General features: G+C 37.1%; 1 protein-coding gene across 1 annotated transcript; it reads right to left on the reverse strand.

Annotated features, from left to right (window-relative positions):
- Positions 1-1,617: 1,617 nt before the first annotated feature.
- LOC135717499 (uncharacterized) lies at positions 1,618-26,922 on the reverse strand. Its single transcript, XM_065239613.1, is given in 6 exon segments — positions 1,618-2,000; positions 2,071-2,267; positions 2,352-2,636; positions 3,005-3,046; positions 26,632-26,750; positions 26,815-26,922. Coding segments are annotated over 6 exon segments (1,134 nt in total).
- Positions 26,923-27,686: the final 764 nt, after the last annotated feature.

A 27,686-nucleotide genomic window follows, 5' to 3' on the forward strand; every position in this document is an offset into this window, starting at 1 on the left:
TGAATTATTTTAAATACAAATAATTGGAAATTGCACCACTAAACCACATGAACGTTATGTGTCCAATGAAATCTATATGATTACTTACATAGAATTTCTGATGTTATGTGATATTCAGATAAAAATAGTTTTTGGAAAAATATTATATGCTTTCCTAATAGAAACTAAGTGAAAACTTTTATCAGTGTACCTAGAGTGAAGAAATGCTTCCAAATGAGTGGGAAAATGCTTCCAATGGGTAAACTTAAAGCCCTCCCGCATAAACAATAACCATAAGAAGCGCCTAACCACCAATTCGGGATATCATCCCAACTTTATGTGGGATAGTCGTACCATCTATGATATCGTTATTTATTTGTTATTTATTTGTTATTTATTTAATTACATCAACAGGCTGGATGAAGCCCCAATGATTTAAACCTTATCAACTATGGTAAAAAAAAAATACATTCAAGCATGGTCATAACATAAAAAACATTAAAAAACGTATATCTTATAGTCAATATCTTAACTCCTGCCGGCGAAAAACAGAAGAAAACTTTCGACGAAGCGCATCACGGGAGAGATGAAAGTCGAAAACGGATGCAACTCTGTTGAATGTTCTCTGCAGTCCGCAAATCGCACCGTACGCTCCATAATTTGTGCGACGTAGAGGCAGTCTTAGCATAAGGTTATTACGAAGCGGTCGGGGTTGAACATTCAGGTCAATTTGCCTCAGGATAGCCTCACAATCTGTCCTTCCTTGTAGAATATCGGCCACGGTAAGGGCTCTGTTTGTGTCTCTTCTAGTCCGGAGAAGTTCTAGGTCGATAAGTTGACAACGGCTTTCGTAGCTTGGTAATCGAAACGGATCGTTCCAAGGCAATCTACGCAACGCAAAACGAAGAAAGCGACGTTGAACAGATTCAATTCTCTCGGCACCGTTGTTGTAGTTTGGGTTCCAAACCGCTGAACAATACTCAAGCGTCGATCGAACAAGCGAACAATAGAGAGATTTTAGACAGTAGATATCAGTGAAGTTTTTAGCTATCCTAAAAATGAACCCTAAAGTTCTTGACGCCTTATCAACAACATATGCAATGTGTTGCTTGAAAGAAAGCTGCGAATCCAAGATCACACCCAAGTCTTTCACCTGATTCACGCGTTCGATTGTCGAGCCAAGCAGGTCATAGCTAAATATTATCGGTTGTTGTTTTCGTGAGAACGTAATAGCGGAGCATTTGGCTGGGTTCACTACCATTCTGTTTAACCTGCACCAACTAGCGAATACATTCAGTTGACGTTGAAGAAAGTGACAGTCAGCAATGGAGCAGATTCGTAGGAAGATTTTGAGGTCATCTGCATATGATAACCGAGGAGCTTCGATGACCAGATGCACGTCGTTGAAGTACAGTATAAAAATTAACGGTCCCATGTTAATTTCCAGTAGTAGTCCAGATTCTGCATCTATTCCATCTGGAGATCCTCCAATCCAGCTCTCTACAGGATGGATTACAAGGCCGCATCGTTTGATTAGAGGATTACGTTTTCTTCGATAGCATTCAAAAGCTAAAGACTCGGTTTCCTTGCCATATTTAGTAGATTTTACATTGAGGCTGCGGATGTTCCAGTATGACTCTATTTTTTTTTCTCCCAATTGGCAGACTTATTACTGATATACGTGAAGAGAGAGTAACAGGAACTGGCTGTTATTCTTGATGCCCGATGGATCTTCCAGGCATTTGTATTCTGGCTTTTCGTTTCGACAGCAATCGTTATGGATTTCTCAATGTCAACTTGTATGTACTTTTCGTAATATATTTTTTCCTCGTCCGAGCAGTACGATGCTGGATGAACCTCAATACCGCCGATTTTTCGTAGTAAGCATAACTCAATGTCTTTCGGAACACAAAATTCATCATCTGTATGATCTAACGCCTGTTGAGCACGATTTGGATAAGATAAGGGATCGTTCAGGAACCTGCCCTGAATATGTTTGTATAGTGCAGATTGCTTTGAAACTGAAACATGTAAAAACTGTGTTACTGGATAATTTATTAAATATAAATGTGATACTGCAGGATAACATACCGGCCAATATTCTGCTGAACGATTCGACCAATATTGCTTCTTCATCATGTTCGTCCACTTCCGGTGACGTTCTAGGGCGTTTGAAGCAACACATTTCGGAAACTTTTTTTGCACCCCATGGAGCAGACTTGTGAGCTTTCGGAGTTCCCCACACCTGAGTCACTTCCGTACAGGACATATACACCAGCTTTCTGTACCTTATGAATTAATATAAATCAAAACAAACATTATAAATAAATGTAATAGGTATGTACTGGGAAATAATGTTAAAATCCAATTACTTTTCTGCATGCAGCAAGCAAGCTACAAAGTGCTTGCATTTAGAAGTTCCCGCCTTGCAGGAACACTTGAGCGCCCATTGCGAAACATCAGAATAAATTCTCATATTTACAGTATGAGGAGTTTGGCCAGGGTGTGATGACTGGGTAACATACGCGAGAATGTCAATCCATTCAGTATCACATTTCCTCCAACCGATACTAACAATATGGTTTGCTGCAAAAACCGCATATCCTTCTTTGATCGGGCGGACGGATTCACCGACGTAGTCCAGTACATCGACAATTCAGTGCCAACATTTCAAAGGGGCGTAATTGCATTTGTAAACAATGGCTTTAGCCGTCGATTTCTCGCGAATAAAAGCTCATTCATGAAAAATAATGATACCAGCAGGTAGAGGAATGTTTCCTCTAGCAGCTAGCATTGTCATTTTGGTGAGGTAAGATTTCATTCGCGAGAAATTGACGGCTAAAGTCATTGTTTACAAAAGCAATTACGCCCCTTTGAAATGTTGGTACTGAATTGTAATTTGTACCTCACGTTCAGAATCTGCAAAAAAAACATAACCTGTAATGTTATTCCTGATTTGGATTTTATATTTTTTTAATATTCACTAATCTAATTTCAATGAATATATGTGCATAATAAAGTAAACGTAATTTCTCATCATCTGTTTTGCGTTCCATTTGAGAATATCCTTATTTTCACGACCAAAAAACACTTTAAAATTCACCTCCCACTTCGCGCCTTGGGACGAAAACAAAACCATCATCGCATTAGTAATAACAGAACTGACAGCTAGGTGTCGCAGGGCTAGTATTAGTTTAACTTTGATTTCTCAATTACTCGTTCATTAAAAAACGAGTCGGAAAAATTCTTTTATTTACATATGACCTTTGGTCAAATGATGACAAACATGAAAACGAATGTCTAGATTGCTTTCATACTGTCACTTACGTAGTATGCTATCGATCGATATCATAGAAACTGAGAACGTTGAAGTGAGGATTCATTGATGACGTTACACTGACGATTATTTTAACTTCAGTTTATGCGATTTCCTCAGTTTCTGTGCAAAATCAGCGTGGGTGAAGGAAGGCGGATTAACTCGCGGAAACAAATTTAAAGACATAATCCAACTGGTCTCATTGGAATACATTGGAAGCCAATTATATTCTACACGGTAACCGCAAAATACCCAATTATGACTACAAAGTAAGTATTTTCGAGGGAAACTGGGACTACCCATTAAATGAGTAAAATTTTACCCATTTATGAGTAATTACAACTACAAAAACAAGTAGTAAGTATTCATTTTTGAGTAACAAATACTCATAAATGGGTAATACTTTTACTCATTTAATGGGTAGTCCCAGTCTCCCTCGAAAATGCTTACTTTGTAGTCATTATTGGGTATTTTGCGGTTACCGTAATTTCAGGTGATGTACACGCTAAGATCAGTTTACCTAGACGGTACAAAGAGATTACCGAGATTGGCCGTAAATTGCACAAACTCACATATGGGTAAATTTTTTTAACCCAAATATGGGTTCTTGTGAACCATAAATGATTTATTTTTATGCAAATTTGATTTAAATTTACCCATATTTGGGTTAAAAAATTTACCTATATCTGAGTTCGTGCAGTTTACGCCTGATTTGGGTAAAGTAAACCTATATTTGGGTTATCTGATCTTAGCGTGTACACGCTTAGTTCGGTTCACCCAAATATGGGTGAAGAATACCCATAATCTCGAAAAAGTGCACATACCAATTTTATGAGTAAAGTCGACTTATACCCCGTTCACATTACAGCGTATATCACGTAATATACGCTGTCTTGCAATGAGCACTCATACATCTAGTTTTCACTGGAAATCCTATGTATAAGTGCTCATTGCAAGACAGCCTATATTACGTGATATAGGCTGTAATGTGAACGGGGTATTACTCATATTTGGGTACATGCAATTTACGGATAATGTAGGTAATGTTTACCTATATATGGGAAATTGATTTTGGGTGAATTTTATTTTTTCCAATTTATATGCTTTTGAACATTTATCGAATTAATAAAAATAAAAAATAAATTGCATCAGCTTTTATTTAAATCAAATGCAATCTCGTCACCAATCAGGTACTTAAATAGATCCAGCTTTAGCAGGAATAGAATTTGCGTCACAACGCTAGTCATCGTGAGGATATTGCTTTTCGGTTGGATACTTTTGGCAAGGGTAGTGGCATCATAAGCAAGGTTCCTCAGCTCGATGTCCTCATCCTCATCTTATTCCTCCTGTTCGTCCATATCTTCGTCAGATGGAGACAGTTCCTCCGGAGTGAAAACAAAGGGAAAGTATCTTCCAAAATACTTACCAATAAAGTGATTTTGATCCAGATTACTGTTTTGCAGATGAGAAGATGGCAGCAGCGGGATGGGAAGCGACGCGGTTAGACATTTCTCCATAGGGTTGATGTTTATATTGTGTCACGCTCTAAGGGGGGAGGGAGGTCTAAGATTTTGTGACAAGCAATGCATTAGGTATAGGAAAAACGTCCCGATGGGGGTGAACGTCTGATTTTTCCTTGATTTAGCGTGACATAATTCAAGAGCAAATTTTCATTACGTCGAATGTAACAAAGGTAAACAAAGTCGAGATATCAGTGTCAATCGATGCTCCTGCTATTACACTATATACTGTCCGAATATAGGATCACATCCCATTTTTAAATTTATTTACCAGTCGAATTGCTTTTTGACGTAATCACCTTCCGATCAAAATAGTTTTCGATGTTACTTAAGTCACCCGATTTCTATGGAGATGCCGTTTGCCTTAAGTAACAGCACCGAGAAACCCGTGAAAAGTGTACTTTCGTCGTTTCGCTTTCTCATTATTAAAGTGAATCAATCGAACTGTTTGTTGCTAAGATGATTTCGGTGGTCCTAAAATGATGAATGGGCTGCACGTAAGGAGACGTAATTGATAATTCTCTCGAATATCCTGGTAAATACACTTTGACTTAAGTAACAATAGGGGCCACCAAACGACGTATAATAACTTTTGACTCAAAAACCAGTATTTCTTAGCATGAAAACTAGCGATTTGCCTTTGTATGATTAAAACCCGGCTAAATATGTTAAACATTGTTATCACTATGAGATTATATGTGTTTAATTGGAAATAGGAATAACTTTTCGGTCATCAAAACAAAACTTTATTTTTCTCGGATCGGTGCGAATGTTACTTACGACGTAATGAAAATTTGCTCTTGAATTAAAGCATGGGCCCATAAAAATGAGTATAAATGACTCACTCTATGAGCTAGTTTCGTTTTCAGTGTTGATTCCGAGCGAGTTTCTCTACCTTCAAATAACTAGAGTCGGTGTATAATGAGTCACGCCAAGAGAAAAACAGTTGAACGCGCATCACGGTTTTCGAAAGATTCCCTTTCTTTTAACTTGGCAACAGAGGACTTCTGCATCAACTTCAAATGACTTCTAGCGAGGAAAAAAAAAATAACGGCTGTAGTAAATCATTATATCAGTGATTTTGTCGAATTATCTTAAAGAAAAATAGTAGAAATTGTCATTACTGATCATTACAAAACATATCGCATGACAAATGTAATGCTCACTGCGTGTATATGATCATTTCTTCGATTATATTTTATATTTAATTGCAATACCTTTCGTGGACCTTTCACAGCATCGTAATGCTTGTTTACTTTGCACGATAGGTAGCCGGTTTGACAGTTCAATAGGTAGACTTGGCTTCACTCTTGGCGTGACTCATTATACACCGACTCTACAAATAACCACCCGCACTGCTTTTGCCCACACACAGAAACTGAACAACAGGGTTACCAAAACTACAGATAAATCTGTAAGATTCCGGGCAATGAGAAGGCGGACTCACTTGCTAAGGTGGGCGCTATGCAAGGCGATATTTACGATCGACAAATCGCCTACAATGAATTTTTCTTCATTTATCGTCAACAGTCGCTCGCCAGCTGGCAAAATAAATTGAGTGAAGGGAGTTTGGGACGATGGCTACTCTCGATCATCCCTAAGGTGTCGAAAAGTCCTTGGTTTAAGGGGTTGGATGTGGGTCGAGACTTCATTCGTCTGATGCAGTAGTGGCACGAGTCCTGGAGTTTAACATTTTTTCCTTAACATTTGATACATTTTGCGATAACCATTGTGACGACACACAAAAACAAACTGGCAAGCGGCAAAAATGTCATGACATTTCTAAACTGTTTTCTGCCAGCGACAGAACATTTTCGCACAAAGAAGCAGACAAGACCGGCGGCACGCGCGAAATAAATTTATGTCGTGTAGAATTTTGCTGATTCCTGGCTAATTACTGCATTTATTTGATGTTTATTACATGGAATTAAAAGATAAGAATGAAGACTGACCACTCATAAGCATTGATGTTAAAATTATGCGTAAATAAGGGAGTTGGTAATTTACTGTCACACGCAAGCCTGCAGCTAAAATTTCATTACAATAAACTGTTTGAAAAAATCAGGCTGCGAGATTTTATTTATTATCTATCTCCGCTGTTCGCTTGGAATGTAGTTATACACGGTCGCCCGTGTGCTCTGATGTCTCGCCTAATGTCCAATCACTATTCGTTAAACGCTCACTTGTTTCGTGTTGGGCTGGGAGACAGCAATCTATGTGAATGTGGACAAGGTTACCAAGATGCCGATCACATCCTTTGGTCTTGTGCTGAGCATCGTGGAGTCAGATCTGAGCTGTGCGATTCCCTTCGGGCTCGAGGTAGACAACCTAATGTTCCAGTTCGGGATATTTTGGCTAGACGTGATCTGGAGTTTATGAAACTCATATATGTTTACTTTAAGAATACTAACCTTAGATTGTAAGTTTGATTAACCTTGTGTTTAGTTTGTGTATTGTGCGTTTTAATGTTTGTTTTCAAGATGAATAGAAATAAGTTCATGTTTCAGGATTAATTAAATATTTGTATAATAAATCATATTTCAAACCTCCTTCTCCCTTTCCCCATCCAAAAAATTGTAAATCTCCACTAACCTCGAGACGACCGCGAGTAATCGGTTCAATTCCTTTAACTCTAGATTTAAGACATTAATCATGTATAATGCAAATGATAACTCGGCTCTGTAAAGTTTATTAGATTGAGCCTGTACAAATAAATTAATATAAAAAAAAAAGATAAATCTGTATTTCTACAGATTTTTCAGAGCTTTTAAAATCAAGATTCTGTATTCACAGATTACAGATTTCTAGGATTTTAACAGATTACACAGATTTTTAAAATTTTATCGAACATTTAATAAATTAAACTTGAGGTGTTTAGTAACAAAACATTATTTTCACTTCAGTGTAATTTTATCATCACAATCTTTTATATCTATGCATGCTTTTTTGCGGAATTAAAAAGGAGAATGAGAACTGCCAAAGGTATACTTATTTGCCGATTTATTTTTTTTATATTAATTTATTTGTACAGGCTCAATCTAATAAACTTTACAGAGCCGAGTTATCATTTGCATTATACATGATTAATGTCTTAAATCTAGAGTTAAAGGAATTGAACCGATTACTCGCGGTCGTCTCGAGGTTAGTGGAGATTTACAATTTTTTGGATGGGGAAAGGGAGAAGGAGGTTTGAAATATGATTTATTATACAAATATTTAATTAATCCTGAAACATGAACTTATTTCTATTCATCTTGAAAACAAAAATTAAAACGCACAATACACAAACTAAACACAAGGTTAATCAAACTTACAATCTAAGGTTAGTATTCTTAAAGTAAACATATATGAGTTTCATAAACTCCAGATCACGTCTAGCCAAAATATCCCGAACTGGAACATTAGGTTGTCTACCTCAAGCCCGAAGGGAATCGCACAGCTCAGATCTGACTCCACGATGCTCAGCACAAGACCAAAGGATTTGCCGATTTATGATACATATATTTTTATCTATTTTTTGTCTCTGTCAGAAAAATTGCTGAATCACTTTTCAAATGACATTTTTTAAGAATTCAATTAATAAATTTTAAACACAGATATCATCACAGATTTTCTGGGCAAAAACTAAGATGAAAAGATTTTATTGAACAAAAACCACAGAGAACAGACGTCCAAGTTCGATCAGAAACTTGTGTAAAGTTAAGTGAAAACGTCGCCGTTACGTACCGCTAGCATCTCCTGATTTCCTCTATAAATTTATCACTTTCGACCAATTGGGCGCTAGTGTTGATAAATTATCTGTTGAAATTGCCACTTGGCGCTACCAGCACTTAGTGTATGTGTAAGTTTTGCAACGCCAGCACCATCATGTTGTCAAAAAAGGGGTTTTTAAGTGGGGAAGTCGCCGTTAGTGGCGCTTAAGTCAAATAGAAATCTTTACACAAGTTTTTAGAGAAATTTGGTTCGAGCCTCAATGCCTGTTCTCTGTGTTTTAATGTTGTCAAAAACGGAGGAGCAAAACCACGCAACAGGGGTAGTAAAGTGTGGTATATGGGTCTTTAAAATGATAACTAAATCTTTTTATGAATCCCAACATATTATTTGCTTTGTGAATTGTGGTATTCACAGTATCTACAAATGTCAACTTCGAGTCAAGAATTACTCCTAAGTCCCTAATTTTATCGCACCTTACAACCAGCTGGTTTCCTAGAGTACATGTAAAATCTAGAGTAGTGTTTTTTCTTGAATATGATATAATATTGCATTTTTTAACATTAATGTCCAACAGACTTTTAACGCACCAATTGTAGAAAACATCAATTTCATTTTTTAAATGTAGCAAATCAGAATTGTCAAAGATTTCCATGTACAGTTTCATATCGTCAGCATATATGAGCACATATAAATGATTTAACCAGACTTCACGTCATCCACAAATAAAATAAATAATAAAGGACCTAAATGAGATCCCTGTGGAACTCCCGAGGTAACATTAACTGGCGAAGATATTTTTCCTTTAAAGCGGACCATCTGTGTTCTTTCTGTCAAGTATGATCCAATCCATTTTAAAAGTGTACTTGTCATACCTAAACGTTTTAATTTAAAAAGAAGTAAGGGAATGTCTACTCTGTCAAAGGCCTTACTACTTGTAGCGGCGCCGGTGGTGTAGTGGTAAGCGTGATTACCTCTCACCCCAGCAGGCCTGGGTTCAATCCCAGTCGGCGCCGCCGGGATGTTCTGAGGCATAACATCTCTGATCACGTCTTCCTTCGGAAGGGAAGTAAAGCCGTTGGTCCCCGGTTCATGAGTTGATGGGTCGATAGGTAGGGTCCAGGTGTGGGAGCTGCTTCTCTGGCGTCGGTAGCATTGGTGCTCAGCACGGAAAACAAGATCGACGGAAAACAAATCAAAAAAAAAAAAAAAAAAAAAAAGGCCTTACTAAAGTCAGTGTATAAGGTTTCAACGGTATTACCTCTATCCATTGCTTCAATAGAAAAGTTTACAAATTCCAACAGGCCTCTATCCATTGCTTCAATAGAAAAGTTTACAAATTCCAACAGGTTAGTAAACGTTGACCGACCTTTAAAAAAACCATGTTGATTATTTGAAATGCGATGCTTAACCTGGTTAAATATTTTCTGGTTAACAATTGCTTCAAACATTTTAGGAATGCATGACATAATTGCAATACCTCTATAAAGCCAAAACAATGGTTTAACAAAACTTGTTGCTATTTTTTTCAATAAAAATGGAGTTATTTCATCAGGAACAGGTTCTTTGCCGGCATCGAGACTTTCAAGAGTCATAAAAATTTCTTTAACAGTGATATTATTAACTGATACGTCATTTTCCCCTTCATGTAGGTAAGAAAAATAGTTCAAATCGAGAGCATTACTGGATTTCTTATATGTGTTTTGGAAAAAGCGGGCAAATTGGTTACAAATATCCTCACTATCAGTGCTATCACACTCTTCAAACTGCATGCGTGATGGGAATGTACATGACTTCATTTTTTCGTTCGCGAAGTTAAAGAACGTTTTGGGATCAGATTTTATATTGTTCTCTACTCTTGAATTGTAATTCTCATATGCTGACGATATTTCTGCCTCAAGTGCTCCGCAAATTTCAACGTATTTTTCTAAATTTTGTGACGTTTTAAACTTTTTATACGCCTTGTGTGCTTTTTGTTTCCTGTTTTTAATATTTCTGATTTCTTGTGTATACCACACAGGATATTTGGTGCTGTTCATTATTATCTTTAGTCTTTTAGGAACGAATACTTCAATGATATTGAATAAGGTAGTATAAAATATGTCAACAGCCTTGTCCATGTTGTTTTCATCTTTTAAAAGGTTTTGCCAATTTATGTTATTCAGTCTGTTGTTAAATTCAGGAACATTTGCATTTTTAAAATCATAAACTAATTCAAAATCAACAACGCTTGGGCGTGACCGATGCGAGTCTGTGAACACTGAGTATTCAATAGCCGTATGAAATTTTTCATTCTTCCATAATGGAACTGCTGCTTCTACAATACAAAAATCTTCTGTACAATTAGTAAACATAAAATCCAAATAGGAATTGAGCTGGTTACGAACATGGTTAATTTGATGAAGTCCCAAGTGGCTGCTTTTATCAAAGATGAATTGCAAAGTATCGTTTTCACCTACAATTGGTAACAACAGAGAATTATTATCACTATCCTGTATAAAATTAACAGTATTCTGGTTAAAATCTCCATAAATATGAATTTTGGTTCTTGGATCTTCTCTTTGAATTTTCAGTTCTGCAGCAGTGAAAAACTTTTCGTAAGCTGGTTTTTTGGAAAAGTGTGGAGGAAAGTAGACAGAAGCAAAAAGGTGTTCTTCGCCGTTTATTACAATTTTAACCCACACATCTTCAAATTCTTTTTGGCTTTCACTAACAATTTGTTCAGCTTGAAATGTAGCATTCACAGCAATAAGTACACCACCACCTGATTTTTTACCTGATAATGATAAATCGCGGTCACATCGAAAAACACAAAATTTACTACCAAAGACCTCTTCGCTATTAATACTATCAGACCAACTAGTTTCTGTTTCAATTATTATATCATATGTGCATCCGCTTATTTTATTTTGAATTTCATTTATTTTATACGCACTACACTGAACCAATTTGACATATTCCTGTTATGTGGAAGTCTAATAATTTTGCGCTATAAGATAATCCATTGAAAATGATATGATTGAAAATGTGTCAGGTAAATTCTATTTGAATATCTGATACATTGACAATGCTGATAATTTGAAAACTTTTATATGATCGCCATATGATAAATGAAAATCGGTCAAATTATAATAATTAACTGAAATGGATTTGAAACCCATAAGCATAAGCTTTACTTTTCACCACAATATAATATATGTGTCATAAATCAATCGAAGTAAAGTTTATGTGAAAATCACATGAAATTTACTTATTCTTTTGACACATATATTTAATCGATTTCTAAAAATAAATCGAAAAATAAACACCAGGCAGTGGGAGCTTTCACAGTTGTGTTTTTTTATTGTAGCTGATTTGGGATTCGATCCAGAACTGTTGAGCTGTGATGCTTTTCGTGTCTGCGCTCGATTCCATTGGGCCACGGCTGACTTCAATATTGAGCTCGTTCAATTAGCATGAAGTAATAACAGCTCTCTCAACATGGAATATAGAACAACGTTATGCTCGTTTTGCTAGAGTGAAGAAAAATAGCACTGACCAATATATGCTCCGTTTCAGTGGTGTCGTGTATTCAAATCATTATTAATGCTCCTGTGTGCTATAAAACAACGACTACATTATATGAGTTCATGGAACTGGTTCATGAATCTTAGCAAATAAATATTGCAGTAGAATCATTTTTTTTCAATCTCAAAACATTCTTTTCCGGAACCCCTTATCTTATGAAACAATAACAAACAATGATTATTTATTACAGTATCATTGTTGTTAGCAATATTTAGTTCGACTAATCATTCTAATGAGTGTACGATACAAGGTACGATAACATAGTTGAAAATTGTTTCAATAATTTATAAAGAACAATTATGTAAGATGTATTTTATTGGGAGCGATGTTCATCCCAGAAAAACATACCAAAACAAATGTTTGCTGTTGGATTTCTTAAAAGGCAAATCTATATGACTATTTAATGATTGGGATAGATCTTTTTACAATATTCAAACCTCAAAAATCAAAGGAAGCTATTCCAATGAGATATATATGTTTTCCTATACTGCAAAGTTAAATGACAGTCCAATAGTTTCTACATGTCTGTTTACACGCGACATATCAACAAACGTCAAAAATCGTTAAAAGAAACTCCAATAAAATATACATGATTATCTTATATGATATATCTTTTAGTGAGCAATATTCATCATGAAAACAGGTACATTTTACTCGATTTGCTCATAGTGCAAACTTATATGATTTTCCATTAGTTTCTAGATGCCTGTTCCCACCCATGACATATCAACAGTTTTTCACCATGAAATATATCAGACAATATTCATATACATCTTACCTATCGCTAACCACGTTCGAAGCAAAGTATTATCAAGTACTAAGTATGTGAAATTACGATAGAAATCATTCCATATCGCAGTCATAGTTTTTAAGTGATAATCCATTGGAATCTATCAATCATCACATAGAATGAATAAATCTCCTGACATTGCTATGTTATAAGATGGATCCAATAAACGGTACATGTCGATTTGTTTCAGTGTACGCATACACGCTATGTCTGAAAGCACTTTTTTTGCAATTTTTATGTACCTCAGTTTTTTCTTCACAGGAATTGAGTATTGATCATAACAATCAAATCTGTGAAGGTTTTAAAATATTTCATCTTGGGTTTTTTGAGAAAAAGTGTTTTGAAGTACACTTAGCCGTTTATTAAGGCGTATATGGACTATTGACTATACAAAACTGTTACGGATCGAAACAAATTCAGCTAAAAATGATTCAAAAGAGATTAAAGTAGTCGAAATACTATGTTTCAACGGTATAGTAAGATTCCTTTTTCGGTACCATAAGATATCGTAGACTTGTTATGATCTCATGTTTAAATTAATAAAATAATTAAACTCTTGCAAAAATCTATGATTTCATATTTAACAATATGGAATTTCGGGGCTACCAGAGGTTTCGATAGATCAACTTTCACAACAAAAAAAAACCTATGCACTCATCCATGAGTTTATCACCGAAACAATGTCTCATAATAGCATCCATATTGTCCAAAACCTTTAGCTGATTATCAAAATTGCATCCTTACAAAACTACACATTTATCAAGCAATGGCGTTTATCAAGTACCTACAATGGCAACAAGCGAATCCAAATTGCGCATGCCGAGTTGCATTTGTGGCAGCCACCCAATTTGAAGCGTTTTGGGATCATTTTTGGCCGCGTTGTCTATCCTCATAGCTGATTTGAGGCCTGGCTGGATAGTTATTAAATGCTGACCTTATTAACACTCATATTAAGATCTTAGGTATAGCTGAGTAATTCTTCGTGAGAAATCTAAAACAAAAATCTGACTGTTTCAAATTTAAACCCACTGGTCTTCCTGCAACGTTTGAAAAACTAGCCTCGGCTTGTTTTTTTGCCTGATAACTGCAGTGGTTCTCAAGCTTTTTTTCTATTGCGACCCACTTTTATAAATTGTATAAGCTTGTGACCCACCAATATTAGATGGAGATGTTATTAGGCCAAAATTATGTTTAAAATCCATGATACCCCAAGAGATAAAATGACTAGAATCGACAAATTTGTGGTAAATCGGTAAATTCATCCAAACATCTGAAGACTATGAAAGAGCTATCTAAACGCATGAGTAACATATAACATATAACATTTAACAAGTATAAAACTACAGTCAACTCTCCACAACTCGATGTCCACTAACTCGATATTGAGTTTTAGAACCATAGTAAACATTAGTTTCATGGCTGTAATACTGTAATGGCGATTTTGTATGGCATTGTTATTCTATAACTCGATGATCCCTTGAATTTCGAGCTGTAGAAAGTTCAACGTATTAAGAAAACCACCTCATAGCGATGTTAAAAAACAGAGTCAAGACCTGCTTTTAACTTCAAACTGATTATTTAAAAAAAAAGAGCCAAAATAAAGGCTTTAAATCGCGAAAAAGGCCTCAAAACGCTAACATGACTTAGAAACGTCAGAACACCAACAAGGCCTCACAATCGCTAAACAAGATCAAAACTACCAAGAATTGCATCATAAACGCTTAATTGGTCTACAAATCTTATCAACAGCCTGAAAATTTCGGTACCAAATTTATGACACGTTAAAATACCCAAAAATGGTCCAAATAAGTCAAAATGGCCTAGACTTTCCAAACTGGCTGTATTATACCAAAATGGCTTTTAAATTGATTACCCCTGCATAATTTTAAAATCAGAATTATTCTACATGCTTGTTAAAAAACCTATGATCAACAATCTGAATTCCTGCAACCCACCTGAGAGTAGCTTGCGACCCACTGATGGGTCGCTACCCATAGTTTGAGAAACGCTGCTATAATGCAAAGTTATCCTTAATTTCGCCAGCCAATTTGGAGATATTCTGAAGCTTCCGGTTTTCACTACATACTTTACGTTTCTTAGGAGAAACCTGCGTCAGACATGATTTGCAAATTTTTACACACCTCGGCAGTTAAAAAAGTTTGAACTTCGTTAACTTCTTTCTTCTCGATATTTGTGAACCTCAATTTTCATATACTTATTGTTTATACAGGTAAACGGCAATGTAACATGCATGAGCCGTAATCAAGATATTTTTTAGGTGGCGAACTCTCTTTTTTTACACCCTTCCACCCTGCTCATGCCGTTGATCACATTTCATAAGGGAAGCGTAAAAGAGAAAGATATATATCGCAACAAATTCTGTCTATTATACCTGTTTTCAAAGACATTGAGTAAAAATTGTTCCCGATGAGTCAGTTTATAGAAGCTACATTCAAATTCAAATCCCTATTCAGAAGTTTTCCTTGAATTCGAAGAACTTCGAAGAAATTCTTCAAACTTTCCTGATGATCTTAGAACTTGTGTGTTGTGTGAGTTTGTCATTTTTTTCCCTGGATTTCTCAGATATTTCTTAAAGTTCACATTACTTCCTAATGTTAGTAAATTTTCCCTGTGGTTCACAGACCATCCTAAAGTTTGCAAAAATTTCCTGGCGTATAAAGAACTTTTTGCAGAGCATCATTAAAATTCAGATAATGTTGCTACAGCTTACGTATTACTCCATCACTATTGAGAAATGATGAAGTATTCGATTTTTGTTTTACAGTTGTTATTCTTGGATCTATCGCAAGGATCCGACTCTTATTGAAAGGTCCCGCTATTTATACCCTTCGGAGTGTTGGAACACCCTCCAAAGGCGCGCCCCTTTGTCAGTCAAAATCGGATTCCTTAGCAAAAGATTAAGGAATAACACTGATAATAACCATGCATCAGAACCCTAGTCTTAACCACTTCAAACTAGGGAACAACGAATTGAAGATTAAGAATCACATAGGTGAAGACAAACTAACTCATTTTTTCCTTGTTTCAAGATCATCCTCGGTCACTATCAACAAGGCATAAAAAGTAACAAGGACTAAGATTTGTTTCTTTGATTACTGAAAAGTCCTGTTCCCCTAGTTTAAAGTAGTCAGGACTAGGAATCAGTGGTAGATCTTACATCTCGTAACGTACCACGAAAAGGTGATCCACCCACGTTACGGGGTATTTGTAGAACTTACCAGGAGTACAAAAAACTCGCCTGAAGCTCACAAAACGTCCCTGAATTTGGCAAAATTTTCCTGAAGTTCATAGAACTTCTCTGAAGATCGAAACACATCTTGAAAGTTTGAATAATTTTCCTGAAGTTTGTAGAACTTCCCTGAAGCTCAATGAGCTTCTCTGAAAATTGCTCTGATTTTTTGGAGGAGCGTCTTTAAAGTTTGCAGAACTTTCCTTAAATTCACTACAGTTCCCTATAGTTTGCGGAGTTTCCTAGAATGTTACTGAACCTTCCTGAAAGTTTTCTTAGACAAAATAAGGGAACTGCAAGAAGCTCTAAAAATTGTAGTAATTCAAGATGAGGGCTACTTAAACATACTGAGCAAGAGTAGCTTACCTCGTGTGGGTTTCATTCCTATATTATGGGCATTATCTGTTAAACGATTTTCAAACAACTTTGTCATGGTTACCAGAATTTATTTTCGATCTCGCCGTTGAGTCAAACACCTCTATTTATTTTTAAAAAATTGAGAAAATTTTCCACCCGTCCGAATTGCAAACGCAGCCTTCGCCACCTACTGAATACGGGACACAAAAATTTTGGATACATACTATCTCCTTTATTGAACTCCGATAAAAATCTTTCGACGATCGTTACTAAGCGGCATGAGTACAAAAAGCGAATTATCTATTTTCTTCGTGAGCTCTTTTTAATTTTTCCAGATTTTCTACACGATAAATCTAAAAAAAAAAACACTCGACACATGACGAAAATCAATGCCTACTATGATTACGTAGATACGCTATTATTGGTTCCGGGAGTCACGGAAATCGGTACTGTAGGCAGGCATGGAAAATCATTTGCCTTCATTTAGTGCATTCATTTACATTCATTTGCCGCTAACTTTTTTCATCAATAGAATTTTGCAAAATGATGTATGGAGCTTTTGTAGGTTTTGTTATTAGCTACAACTTTTGTAAAAAACTCAAATTCGTATCTCTTATGCATGACGATCCAGAGCAGACAGAATCCACTACTGTTTTTCAGTGAATGTATTTTACATACACTGAAAAACAGTAACGAGTTCTGCCCGCTCTACTTCGTGATGCATAAGAGATACAGCAAAAATTTTAGCTAATAACAAAACCTACAAAAGCTCCATACATCATTTTGCGGAATTCTGTTGATGAATAAAGTTAGGGGCAAATGAATGTAAATGAATGCATGAAATTAATGTAAATGATTTTCCATGCCTGACTGTAGGACATAGTAATATCTCAGGCAAAAGTAGCTTGTGGCATGTCAAATCATGGCAAATAGGTAGAATCAATGCCTACTATGATTACGTGGTTGCCTTGGATTGTCCTGCTCGTTTTTTCTTTCTTTTACTCTTATGAGGGAAGAGAAATTAAACAAGAAGTTGTTCAAGCAACAAATATTAATTGATTTTGTGCAAACTCGTCATAACCAATACAGATCTTACTTGCGAGTCAAAGAGAGCTCTTTAACGCCATTTGCATTAATTAAATCATCTTTTGAACCTTGCCTGACTGCATTTGTTCAATTCGTAATAGTTTGGTATCGGCAATAGTCAATATACGCTTTCATAATCGGCATTGTAAACTTCAAAACAGTCTTTCTCAAAAAACCCAAGATGGAATATTTTAAAACCAGCACAGATTTGTTTGTTAGGATCAATACAAACATCCTGTGAAGAAAAAACTGAGGTACATGAATGTTGCAAAAAAAGTGCGTTCAGACATAGCGTGCGCATACGGTTAAAATTTTGGCAATAGACTGTAGTTTCACTTAAAAAAGAGCTACTTTAAAAACTAGCGACATGGTCACTTACGTCGTGCTGGTCAGGGGGTGAAGTGGCTGCATCCTGTCCGAAATCCCTCAAGTTATGTGAGATGCCATGATCCTCGGGCTCAGCTATGTTGTCATATTCTACCTCAGGTGAGTGTGTCAGTTGCGCCGAAAACACGCATGTCTACATGTGCACGGCTGACACGATGTAGAGGAAGAATTCCCCGGAGCCATACCATGTGAATTCTGAAGACCGCTTACTGGGTACGGGTTTATAGTTTCCCTTTTTTCAAACTGCATCGTAGGTTGATAATTAACCGGTGGTTTGTTGAAGACATTTTTTGCTGCTGAAAGCAGCTCTCGATCAGGTGGAAGAAAACGGTGGTTGCCATGATTTCTGATGTGGAACTGGTAGGAACTGTTGTTTTTGCTATTGCTGTTAATGTTATCCTGTTCGTTATGTTGAATGATGCTCCGGTGACCGAAAATGTTGCTGTGATTGGTACTGTACCCGTTGTCGGAATTCATGTTTCGATGATTACGATGCTTTAAGCTGTTGCTGTGTATGTTGTTCCTTACGTTAGAATAATTTCGTGCTGTATTTTGTTTCCTTTTCCTTCTAGCTTTTTCAGCATGTTTTTGTTGATTTAGCCGTCGTGATTTGCGCGCGTCGTAATCTGACCAGTCTGCCTTCCAGACCCTCCTCATGCCCAAAAGACGCCATCCTGAGTCATCAACGTTTTGCTCATTGTTTAACTCTTCCAGCAAACTGGGGAGAGGGTCAGGTGATGGTGATTTCACTTCGTATGGGGAGTCTGGCGTATTAAGTGTGACACAGTTAATTTGGGTTTCGATGTTGCCAATACCAGCCGATAACGATTTCAACTCATCTAATACAATACCTAACCCTAGTATAGGGTTTTGTTGCATTGCAACAGTAGAGCACAGGTCAGAAGTTATATTGCTGATATTTTTCAGCTCGTCCTTGAGAAAGTTAAGGTCTTCGGAAATTTCTGATGTCATTGTTGGCATTGAATTTGCAAAATTTTCTTGTGAAGCTTTCATCGCTATGTCAAAAAGCGAGGTAATGTGGTTTTTAATAGCACTAACGTTGTCAGTAGAACCACTGCTTCCAGTTGCCGTCAGCTGTTTTTTTTATATCGACGAGTAAAGCATCGAGTCGGTCGATCGCTTCATGGACAATGTCAGCATTATTTGGGTGAACCGTGGAGCGATGAGTCACCTCCGTGTTTTTGTTGACTTGGTCGACCAGCCGCGCTTGTTGCTCCACAAGCGCGTTGAACTCAAAACTAGCCGTTATCATAGTTTGGCATGAGCTACAGCATGGTAATACATAAGACAAAATGTTGATTGTCTTGTCTCTCTTGCGAATTGAGCTCCTCTGAACAGGCACAGGTACAGATAATCCTAGACAGGCTGCGTGGAATTGACGCTGGCATCCAGCACATTTCCACATGCCGGAGTCAGTGGAAGAATCCACAGCACAAATTTCACAGCTCATTTTAACGGCGTACAACAACAAAAGTTAAAAAAAATTGCCAATGGATACTAATTTTGATGATGATGTTGAATTTCGGGGAGTGGTACTGGCCACCAAACGGGTGAATGGTGAAATTGCTTTTCCTTATCACAGACGAATTGTGCCAACCGTACTTGCATTGCCACACTCCTCAGCGGCAGTTGAAAGGATGTTTTCGTCGATCACCCTAAACAAAACTAAACTGCGTAACAGGATGGATGCAGCTATGATGCGGGGAATCTTAGGGTCCAAGGAATATGGAAAAGCCAAAAAAGGAATCACTGAAATCATAAAAACAGCTTTTCGACTATTTTCAAGCAACATGTATGATAAAACTAAATAATAAAATCTGTTCGGTAAGTTCTGATCATTTCTCATTTATTTTTATTTGAAATAATAGATTTTCCCTTCTTCTAGCCTTACCCACATGCCTATGTTCCATTTTTACGTTGTCACTTAATTCCGATGGTTCGGTACATGAACCTCGATCGGGTTTTTAATTTTTTTAATCTCGTGATTTCAAACAGCAAAATGCTTTTTAAGTTTTGACTTCGTATTTTTTATACTAAGAATAAATATTAAAAAAACCACAAAAACGCACTTTATTAAGTATAAAAATGCTTACTTGTTTTGTTTAGTGTGTGGCGAGTAATTTTATAGCCAAAGTACATGTGGGAAATACGAAATCTGCAATGCGGTGATTTTTCTAGAATACAGACAAATACAGACATAGTTTGTGACACTCATACAGACTTTTGAAAAAATCATCTGGCATCACTGGAGATTTGGGCGTTATTGACCACCTTGTCAAGCAGTTTTGGCGTGACTTTCTACCAGCGATTTCACAAAACTGGACCAAATATTTTTTTTATGATACGCACAAATGTTGGCTACTTTTCTCGATGTTCTAGAGGAAAAAATATCAAAATAATGTTTTATTTTAAAGTTCAAGTGGTAGTAAACGTGATTTTAAGGTGATACGGCACGTGATGCAACAATGGCTGTCCCCACAATCATTAAATAAACATGTTTTGGTATGCGTACGAAAGACATCTTCCTACAAAATAGTAAATTGCTAATTACATACCTTAAAAAATTGGCCAAAATTGTATGAATTAGATCTGGATACATAGTTGTACACTTTTTCACCAAAATATTGCCAATTTATTCACACATTCGTAATATTTGCATTAAAAAGTACGATCAGTCGATTTTGTTCTACTCTGGGCATGTAATTATAATAACTGCTAATCACCCAAGAGAGAGGAGCCAGCTCAAATGACAGATGCTTTGTTTTGGTTGTCTTCTTCTTCTTCCTTTTTGTTGAAAAAATTGTTGATGGAAAGAATCATTCAAGCGAGGATGCGTGTTTGTCACTCGGTTTGTTGATATAGTTTTGCCGTCGGAGTGTTCAAATTTGTCGTGAACTGTATGTTGTGAGCAAGTATCTTACTGCATATTGCTTAGAGCTATCGGGTTCGTATTAAACGGGTTTGATTTTGTGAATTCTGGTGATTAGGAGGAGGTTAAAAGTGATACACAGCAGGTAAAATGCGTTGTCAAGTGAAGCGTTGCGGGGTGGCCGGAACAAGAAAACCCACCCGGATGTGTTGTTTCACCAGTGATGAAAGATTTTTGTTTATTGGAATCGTGGTTTTGATATGATCAAAAGTTTGAAGCGTGGAGGGGCTGACAAAATCGGATCATTACTGTAGTACACGACACTGAAGAAATCTGCACATTGTAGACGAAATATGCGAATCTGTCAAGGATAAGGAAAGGTAGTGGAATTAAATGGAACATACTAAACTCTTCATTCTCTTTATCTCTTCTCATAAAATTTAAATGAGGTAAAACGACGGATGATGCCGCCAACCACACTACCACGAAGTCAAAACATTTCACCACTTTATATTTACTATTCACTTTCATAATTTACTGTCAACTTAAAAAAAAAAATTAAAAATCAAAAGAAATCCGTGAAATCATGGATAAGAACATACTAACTACTAAAATCATTACCTTTGGAAATTCCTGGTTGCCACAATTTAAAAATCAAAATTATCAAAAGGTTTTTGAGATTTAAAGCAAAGTCAAATCGTACGAAGAAATCGCGTAAGCGAAAATATGATAGTCGAAGTATGCTACATTGAAACAAAAATTTCAAATAAGAATCAAGAGATAACACAATATATATGTCTTTATTTCACAAATTAACAATTATTTTAGTCAGAAATCTGAAATAGACCACCCACTCCTTCACAGTAGTCACCAAATAGTCAATGTATTGTGCAAAAAAAAATGGTTATTTTTTAGGAGCTCGGAGTAGCAGCGTACGAATACTTGAGCAACATTGTGCATTAGGTACGACTTCTAGCTTTTTCGGCATCAAAATGATTGTTGCTTGCTCCGATTTTCATACTTCTAGTGGATAGACGATAATCAATTTTTAATTACGTAACGATTGTTCACTTCAATCCCTACAAGTTGTCTCTATTTCAATGGAAAATAAATCCTTTGCGTGAAAACTACTAATAACACCCTCTCCCTGCTTCACAATAAGTAACAGAAACGCCGAACGTCCAAAAACATTTGTATTCTTCACCGTCATTAACTGCCATTTCAAAAAAACTATCTTGAAAAAAAAAACAATACGCAGATTTTTTTCCGATTAACAATACTTCCCCCACTTTATTGAATCAAAATTTCGGTTCGCAGTGACAGATCATGACTGGTTCGCATTGACGTTTACGCGATCGGCTTCAGAGCTAGCTGGCGCCTCTCTCTTGGCTAATCACTAGCTTTCACTTCCCAGAACCACACTAAAAACAATTACGACACGTGCTTCTACAAGCACTTTCAAGTTAATTCACTTTTAAAGATGATATTTACTTAAACAATATCATTTGCATCACTAAAAACGCGAGCCGCGAATAATTTCGTAAGCTGAAACTGTTTTGTTTACCTTTTTTCTATACACCACATTACGAAGGTGTGTGTACGAATCCATCTATCATCGTATCCAGTGTTGTCAATTTAATTGACACAAAGTGTTTAAAAAACAATGTTTTTATTGCTTTTGAAGGTTCTTCAACTGTGTTCAATTAAGAAACCATCACTAATACAAATTAAAAACAATTTCTTATTTTGATTTTCCTGAAAAGAAATGGAAGTAAATAAACCTACAAATCTTCTACAGAAAACATATTTGTCATTTTGGTTGCACTGGTCGAAGCCATCAGCTGATATTAAAAAGGCGAGAAAAGAATGATGTAAAAACATAAACATACACGATAACAAAAAACGATCTAGCGGCCAGTTCACATTTACCTACTTTCGACTTTGAGTATAATCACGATCATATTCATCTACTTTTGGGTGTAACTGACTTAATTTTGGGTAGAAAGCGAATTTTCAATTCCATAAGATTTAAACACATCTTATTTTGGCTTCCTGCAATAAAGAGTCGAGATGTGTGAAAATAACTTATTTTTGGGTACTTTTTTCTTACCATGTATCTGGAGGTTTGAGTGCTGGAATCATTTTTGGACCGGTCGTGTGTAACCAAAGTGAACAAAGTGTGGCTTTGAATTAATCAACTACTATGATTACTTGACTTGGTTGGCCTTGATGGTATGATATTTTTCTGTATAGAAAGGGATGTCTTTGGGAGGTTGTAGATCGTTAATTTTGGCAAATTGAATAGAAATGTAATAATGGTGTCAATTGTGGATGATAAATAGACATTCGACCTATTAATAACGAACTCTAGCAGCTATGTTTACGGTAATTGTGACACAATGAGCTGGATTTCCGAGGTGAAGCAATCACTCACACAACCACTGTACGATACACGCAAGTAGTGACGTCACTACTTGCGTTTACGTTGATTTTTTGGTTTACTAATACAACCCTATTTCACGATCTGCGTCACCTCTCTCTGTACCTCATTGATTGTGACAGTGCATGATGTACACTCACACCCCTACAGCATCAATGATAATCATTTCACTGACACATAGAAACGAGAGAAAAAAAGCGTGACGTATCGTATCACCTAAGTGCTCGAATAAAGTGGTTAATTGCTTTTATTCCTTTGGTTTGTTTTTTCCGTCGATCTTGTTTTCCGTGCTGAGCACCAATGCTACCGACGTGCCAGGAAGGCAGCTCCCACACCTGGACCCTACCTATCGATCCATCAACTCATGAACCGGGGACCAACGGCTTTACTTCCCATCCGAAGGAAGGCGTGATCAGAGATGTTATGCCTCAGAACATCCCGGCGGCGCCGACTGGTATTGAACCCAGGCCTGCTGGGGTGAGAGGTAATCACGCTTACCACTACACCACCGGCGCCGTTGGTTAATTGCTTTTGTAAACATACATGTCAATTGCTGATTTCTCACGAATAAAAGAAAAATCTCGTGAACAAACTATACCAAATGATAGAGAAACCATTCATCTACTTGTTGGTGTTTGTTTACAAAAGCAATTTCGCCCACGAAGTCCTCTAATTAACAGTTATCTTATAATTAATAGTGACTTTCGCTCAATTAAATTTTGCATTCCTTAGCCCTCATCACCTTTAATTGGTGCAAGGGTTGCTCAAAAATTATGAATTCTAAATAATAGAAATAGAACTTAAAAAGAAAAACGGTGTGCCAAGAATATGTCTCATTTATGTATTCCATCGCGTAATCTTCTCTATCGAATGCTACATAATACACATTACCACATGCAAGGATACGTTCATAGAAAACGATCCAAAATTGGTAGAGGAACATTTGAGGGTGGTTCAAAAAATATCAATTCTGACCCAGCTCGATTTTGATTCCAATCAAGCGATACTATTGAATATTCTTATAATTTTAGTAAGTATAAAAGTACAAATTGCAAGGAAATCGTGGGTGAGTGGAGCAAAAATATTGTGCATTTCTCACCATATGGATAGGGCACAGGAAAGTGGGGGCAATGTGGCACCCGCTTAAAAATTAACTTATTGAACATATTTTACACAAAATCTGTTGCAGGCTTAATGCTTTGAGCCTAAACAAATACTTTTCTCTTGAGCAAATATTCGAAAAATGTTAGACAAGCTCAAAATGCCAAAACTGTTATAAGATTTCTGATTCAGAAAATAAGGTCTATCAGTAGTTTCTTATAACTTATCGTTGATATTCCTTCAGCAGCTTTATAAATGGTCATTGGTTTCTTATATGACACGATGTTTTTCAAGATTTTAATAAATATGAAAGATTTTCTTAACAAAATATTACTTTTATCGGGGCATTGCGAGAGAGAACAGAGAACAAACGTCCAGCTTCCACCAGAATGTTGTGGTAAATGGCGTCGACAGTGCCGAAAAATTAGCTCTTCCAGCAAATGTAGACAGTTTCTTATGGGAATTTTCGGTGGAGTGAAAGGAAGTACAAAGTCCGCCATGTTTCACGCACAGTCTGCCGCTTTCTTATGGATTTTCTTATAGAGATTGCTGACGTTTGTCGTACGTAGTGTGCGTCACGTATACGTATACGCAAAATGTTTTCATCGGGAAAAAAAACTTCATAGCGGAAAATTTTCCCGATGAAAACAAATCACTTACACAATCATACTTTAGCAATCTCTATAGGAGTAAAGAGCTAGAGAGTCGCCGTCAACGCCAAATATATGTGGGAACGTCGCCGTTACGTGGCGCTAGCATCTCCTGATTTTCTCTATAAATTTTCCACTTTCGACCAATTTGGCGCTAGTATCGATCAATTTTCGGTTGAAAATTACCACTCGGCGCTACCGGCACTTAGTGTCTATTGTAAGTTGTGCAACGCCAGCGCCATCATATTGTCAAAGAGGGGTTTTAAGTGGGGAAGTCGCTGTTAGTGGAGCTTAAGTCAAATAGGAATCTTTACACACGTTTTTAGAGAAATTTTGTTCGGTTACAGTTACAGTTACAAGGACCCTCTGTTCGGATATGGGAAATAAAACCATTGATTTAGTATCATGTTTTTGCTGTACTTTTTAAATCAGTTTTCCCTTCATATTGTTCTCTAGTGATTTTTGGTTTGTATTCTTTTACTCATTTGCTGAATGATTTTTTTGCTGTATTTTCTTCTTCTTCTTTCATGGATGATGAGATATGTATTTATAATTAAAAATTGCTTTTCCACATGTAGTTTTCATGCTTCTGTGTGATGCTGATTTTTTGTTGTTGTTCCGTTTTGCGAGTGTGAACTATGTATTTAGATAAAATATATGAACATGTGATTGACACTTTTGATCTGAAATCATTGTTTTTTTTCATAATTTAATGGTAATGGTGATAGTGGATTCTGTTTTTTATTAGCTACAAATAGTTTTTTTTTTTCCCTTTTATGTTGGATCTATAAATTCGGTCATAGTTCGGTTTTGTCTATCGTGGTTGGGTTTTCTGAAACGTGCTTCGTGACACTTTTGCGATAATCTTTGTTTGTGGATGGTTGAGTGATTTGATGATAGTTTTTTCATCGTAAATAATTTATTAAATTATTTATTTTTCCTACAATCAATCAGCAAATCTTGCACAGCGAAAAGGGCCTACTCGGAAATAATAAGCGAATCCAATAGAAACTAAGCGATTGTTTCAGCGATCAGGAACCCTCAAAAGAGTGATGAGGGTGAAAATTTTCACCGTGAATCATAGGAAGAAGAAAATATTTTCACCTTTCCTGAATAATTTATCCCCCGCAGGTGCTTGAAATCATTATCCACGTGGAATATTTTGTTTTCTGTATCGGATTTGCTTCCATATATATTTTGATGAGACAAATTAAGATTTATAATATATTCCCTGCGGTTACGATTTTTCGGATTTTTAATGTGTGGTTATTTCAGCTGTAAATCAGTTTAGATCTGTCACAGAGAACATACGTTGAGGCTCGAACAAAATTTCTTTAAAAACTTGTGTAAAGATTCCTATTCGACTTAAGCGTCACTAACGGCGACTTCCCCACTTAAAACCCCTCTTTGACAACATGATGGCGCTGGCGTAGCAAAACTTACACTAGACACTATGTGCTGGTAGCGCTAAGTGGTAATTTTCAACCGTGAATCTATCGATACTAGCGCCAAATTGATCAAAAGTGATAAATTTATAGAGGAAATCAGGAGATGCTAGCGCTACGTAACGGCGACGTTTTCACTCACGACCTATGGCTCACTGACTCGTATCCGGACCTCTGGAAACAAAGCCTGGTAGTGCCCATTCCGAAGAACAACGCGGCGAGTGGAGAAGCCTCCTCCTTTAGGCCGATTGCGCTCACTTGCTGCGCGGCAAAAGTGATGGAGAGAATGGTAAATCGTCGACTTAGGCAGTTCCTGGAGTCTAACAGTCTCCTTGACGAACGGCAGCATGCATTCCGGCAAGGACATGGCTCCTCCACTTACTTTGCAGCCCTCGGGAATGTACTCAAGAAAGCCCAGGACAACGGTCACCATGCGGAGTTAGTATCCCTTGATATATCAAAGGCGTTCAACAGAACGTGGACGCCTGGCGTCATCAGGCAGCTCATCGGCTGGGGCCTGAAAGGCCACATCACGCACTTTGTACGGAATTTCCTCCTTGATCGTACCTTCCAGGTGACTGTCGGGAACACTCGATCAGATCCGTTCCCCGAGGAAACTGGAGTGCCCCAGGGATCCGTCATAGCGGTTACGCTATTCCTGGTGGCAATGAACGGGGTGTTCAGCCGACTGCCCAAGAACGTGCACGTAATCGTCTATGCCGATGGCATACTCATCGTCGTAACGGGACGAACGACTAAACGGACCAGGAATATTGCCCAAGCAGCTGTCTCCGCCGTCAGCAGGTGGGCGCTTTCTGTTGGTTTCCAGCTCTCCGCTCCAAAGAGTGTACGGTGCCATATCTGCCACTCGGGCCATCTGATTCGGGAACCACCGATCACCATCCAGGACCATCCAATTCCGCTTAAGAAAACAGTACGTGTTCTGGGGGTAGTTCTGGATCGGACTCTAAGTTTCGACCAGCACTTCAGATCGGTGAAAGAAAACTGTCGTAGCCGCATCAATATCGTCAGGACAATCTCCCGCCCGCACCGCTCCAGTAACCGCGAGGTCCGCCTTCGTGTCGCCCGGGCTGTTATCGACAGTCGACTTTTCTACGGCATTGAAATTACCTGCTTAGCCACCGAGAAGCTGAACCGCATCCTCGCTCCGGTATACAATACCTACGTACGCATCGT

The sequence above is a fragment of the Ochlerotatus camptorhynchus genome, unplaced genomic scaffold (assembly GCF_037179485.1).
Source record: "Ochlerotatus camptorhynchus isolate MF236.1 unplaced genomic scaffold, CSIRO-AGI_Acam_v1.1 ptg000058l, whole genome shotgun sequence".
NCBI lineage: Eukaryota > Metazoa > Arthropoda > Insecta > Diptera > Culicidae > Ochlerotatus > Ochlerotatus camptorhynchus.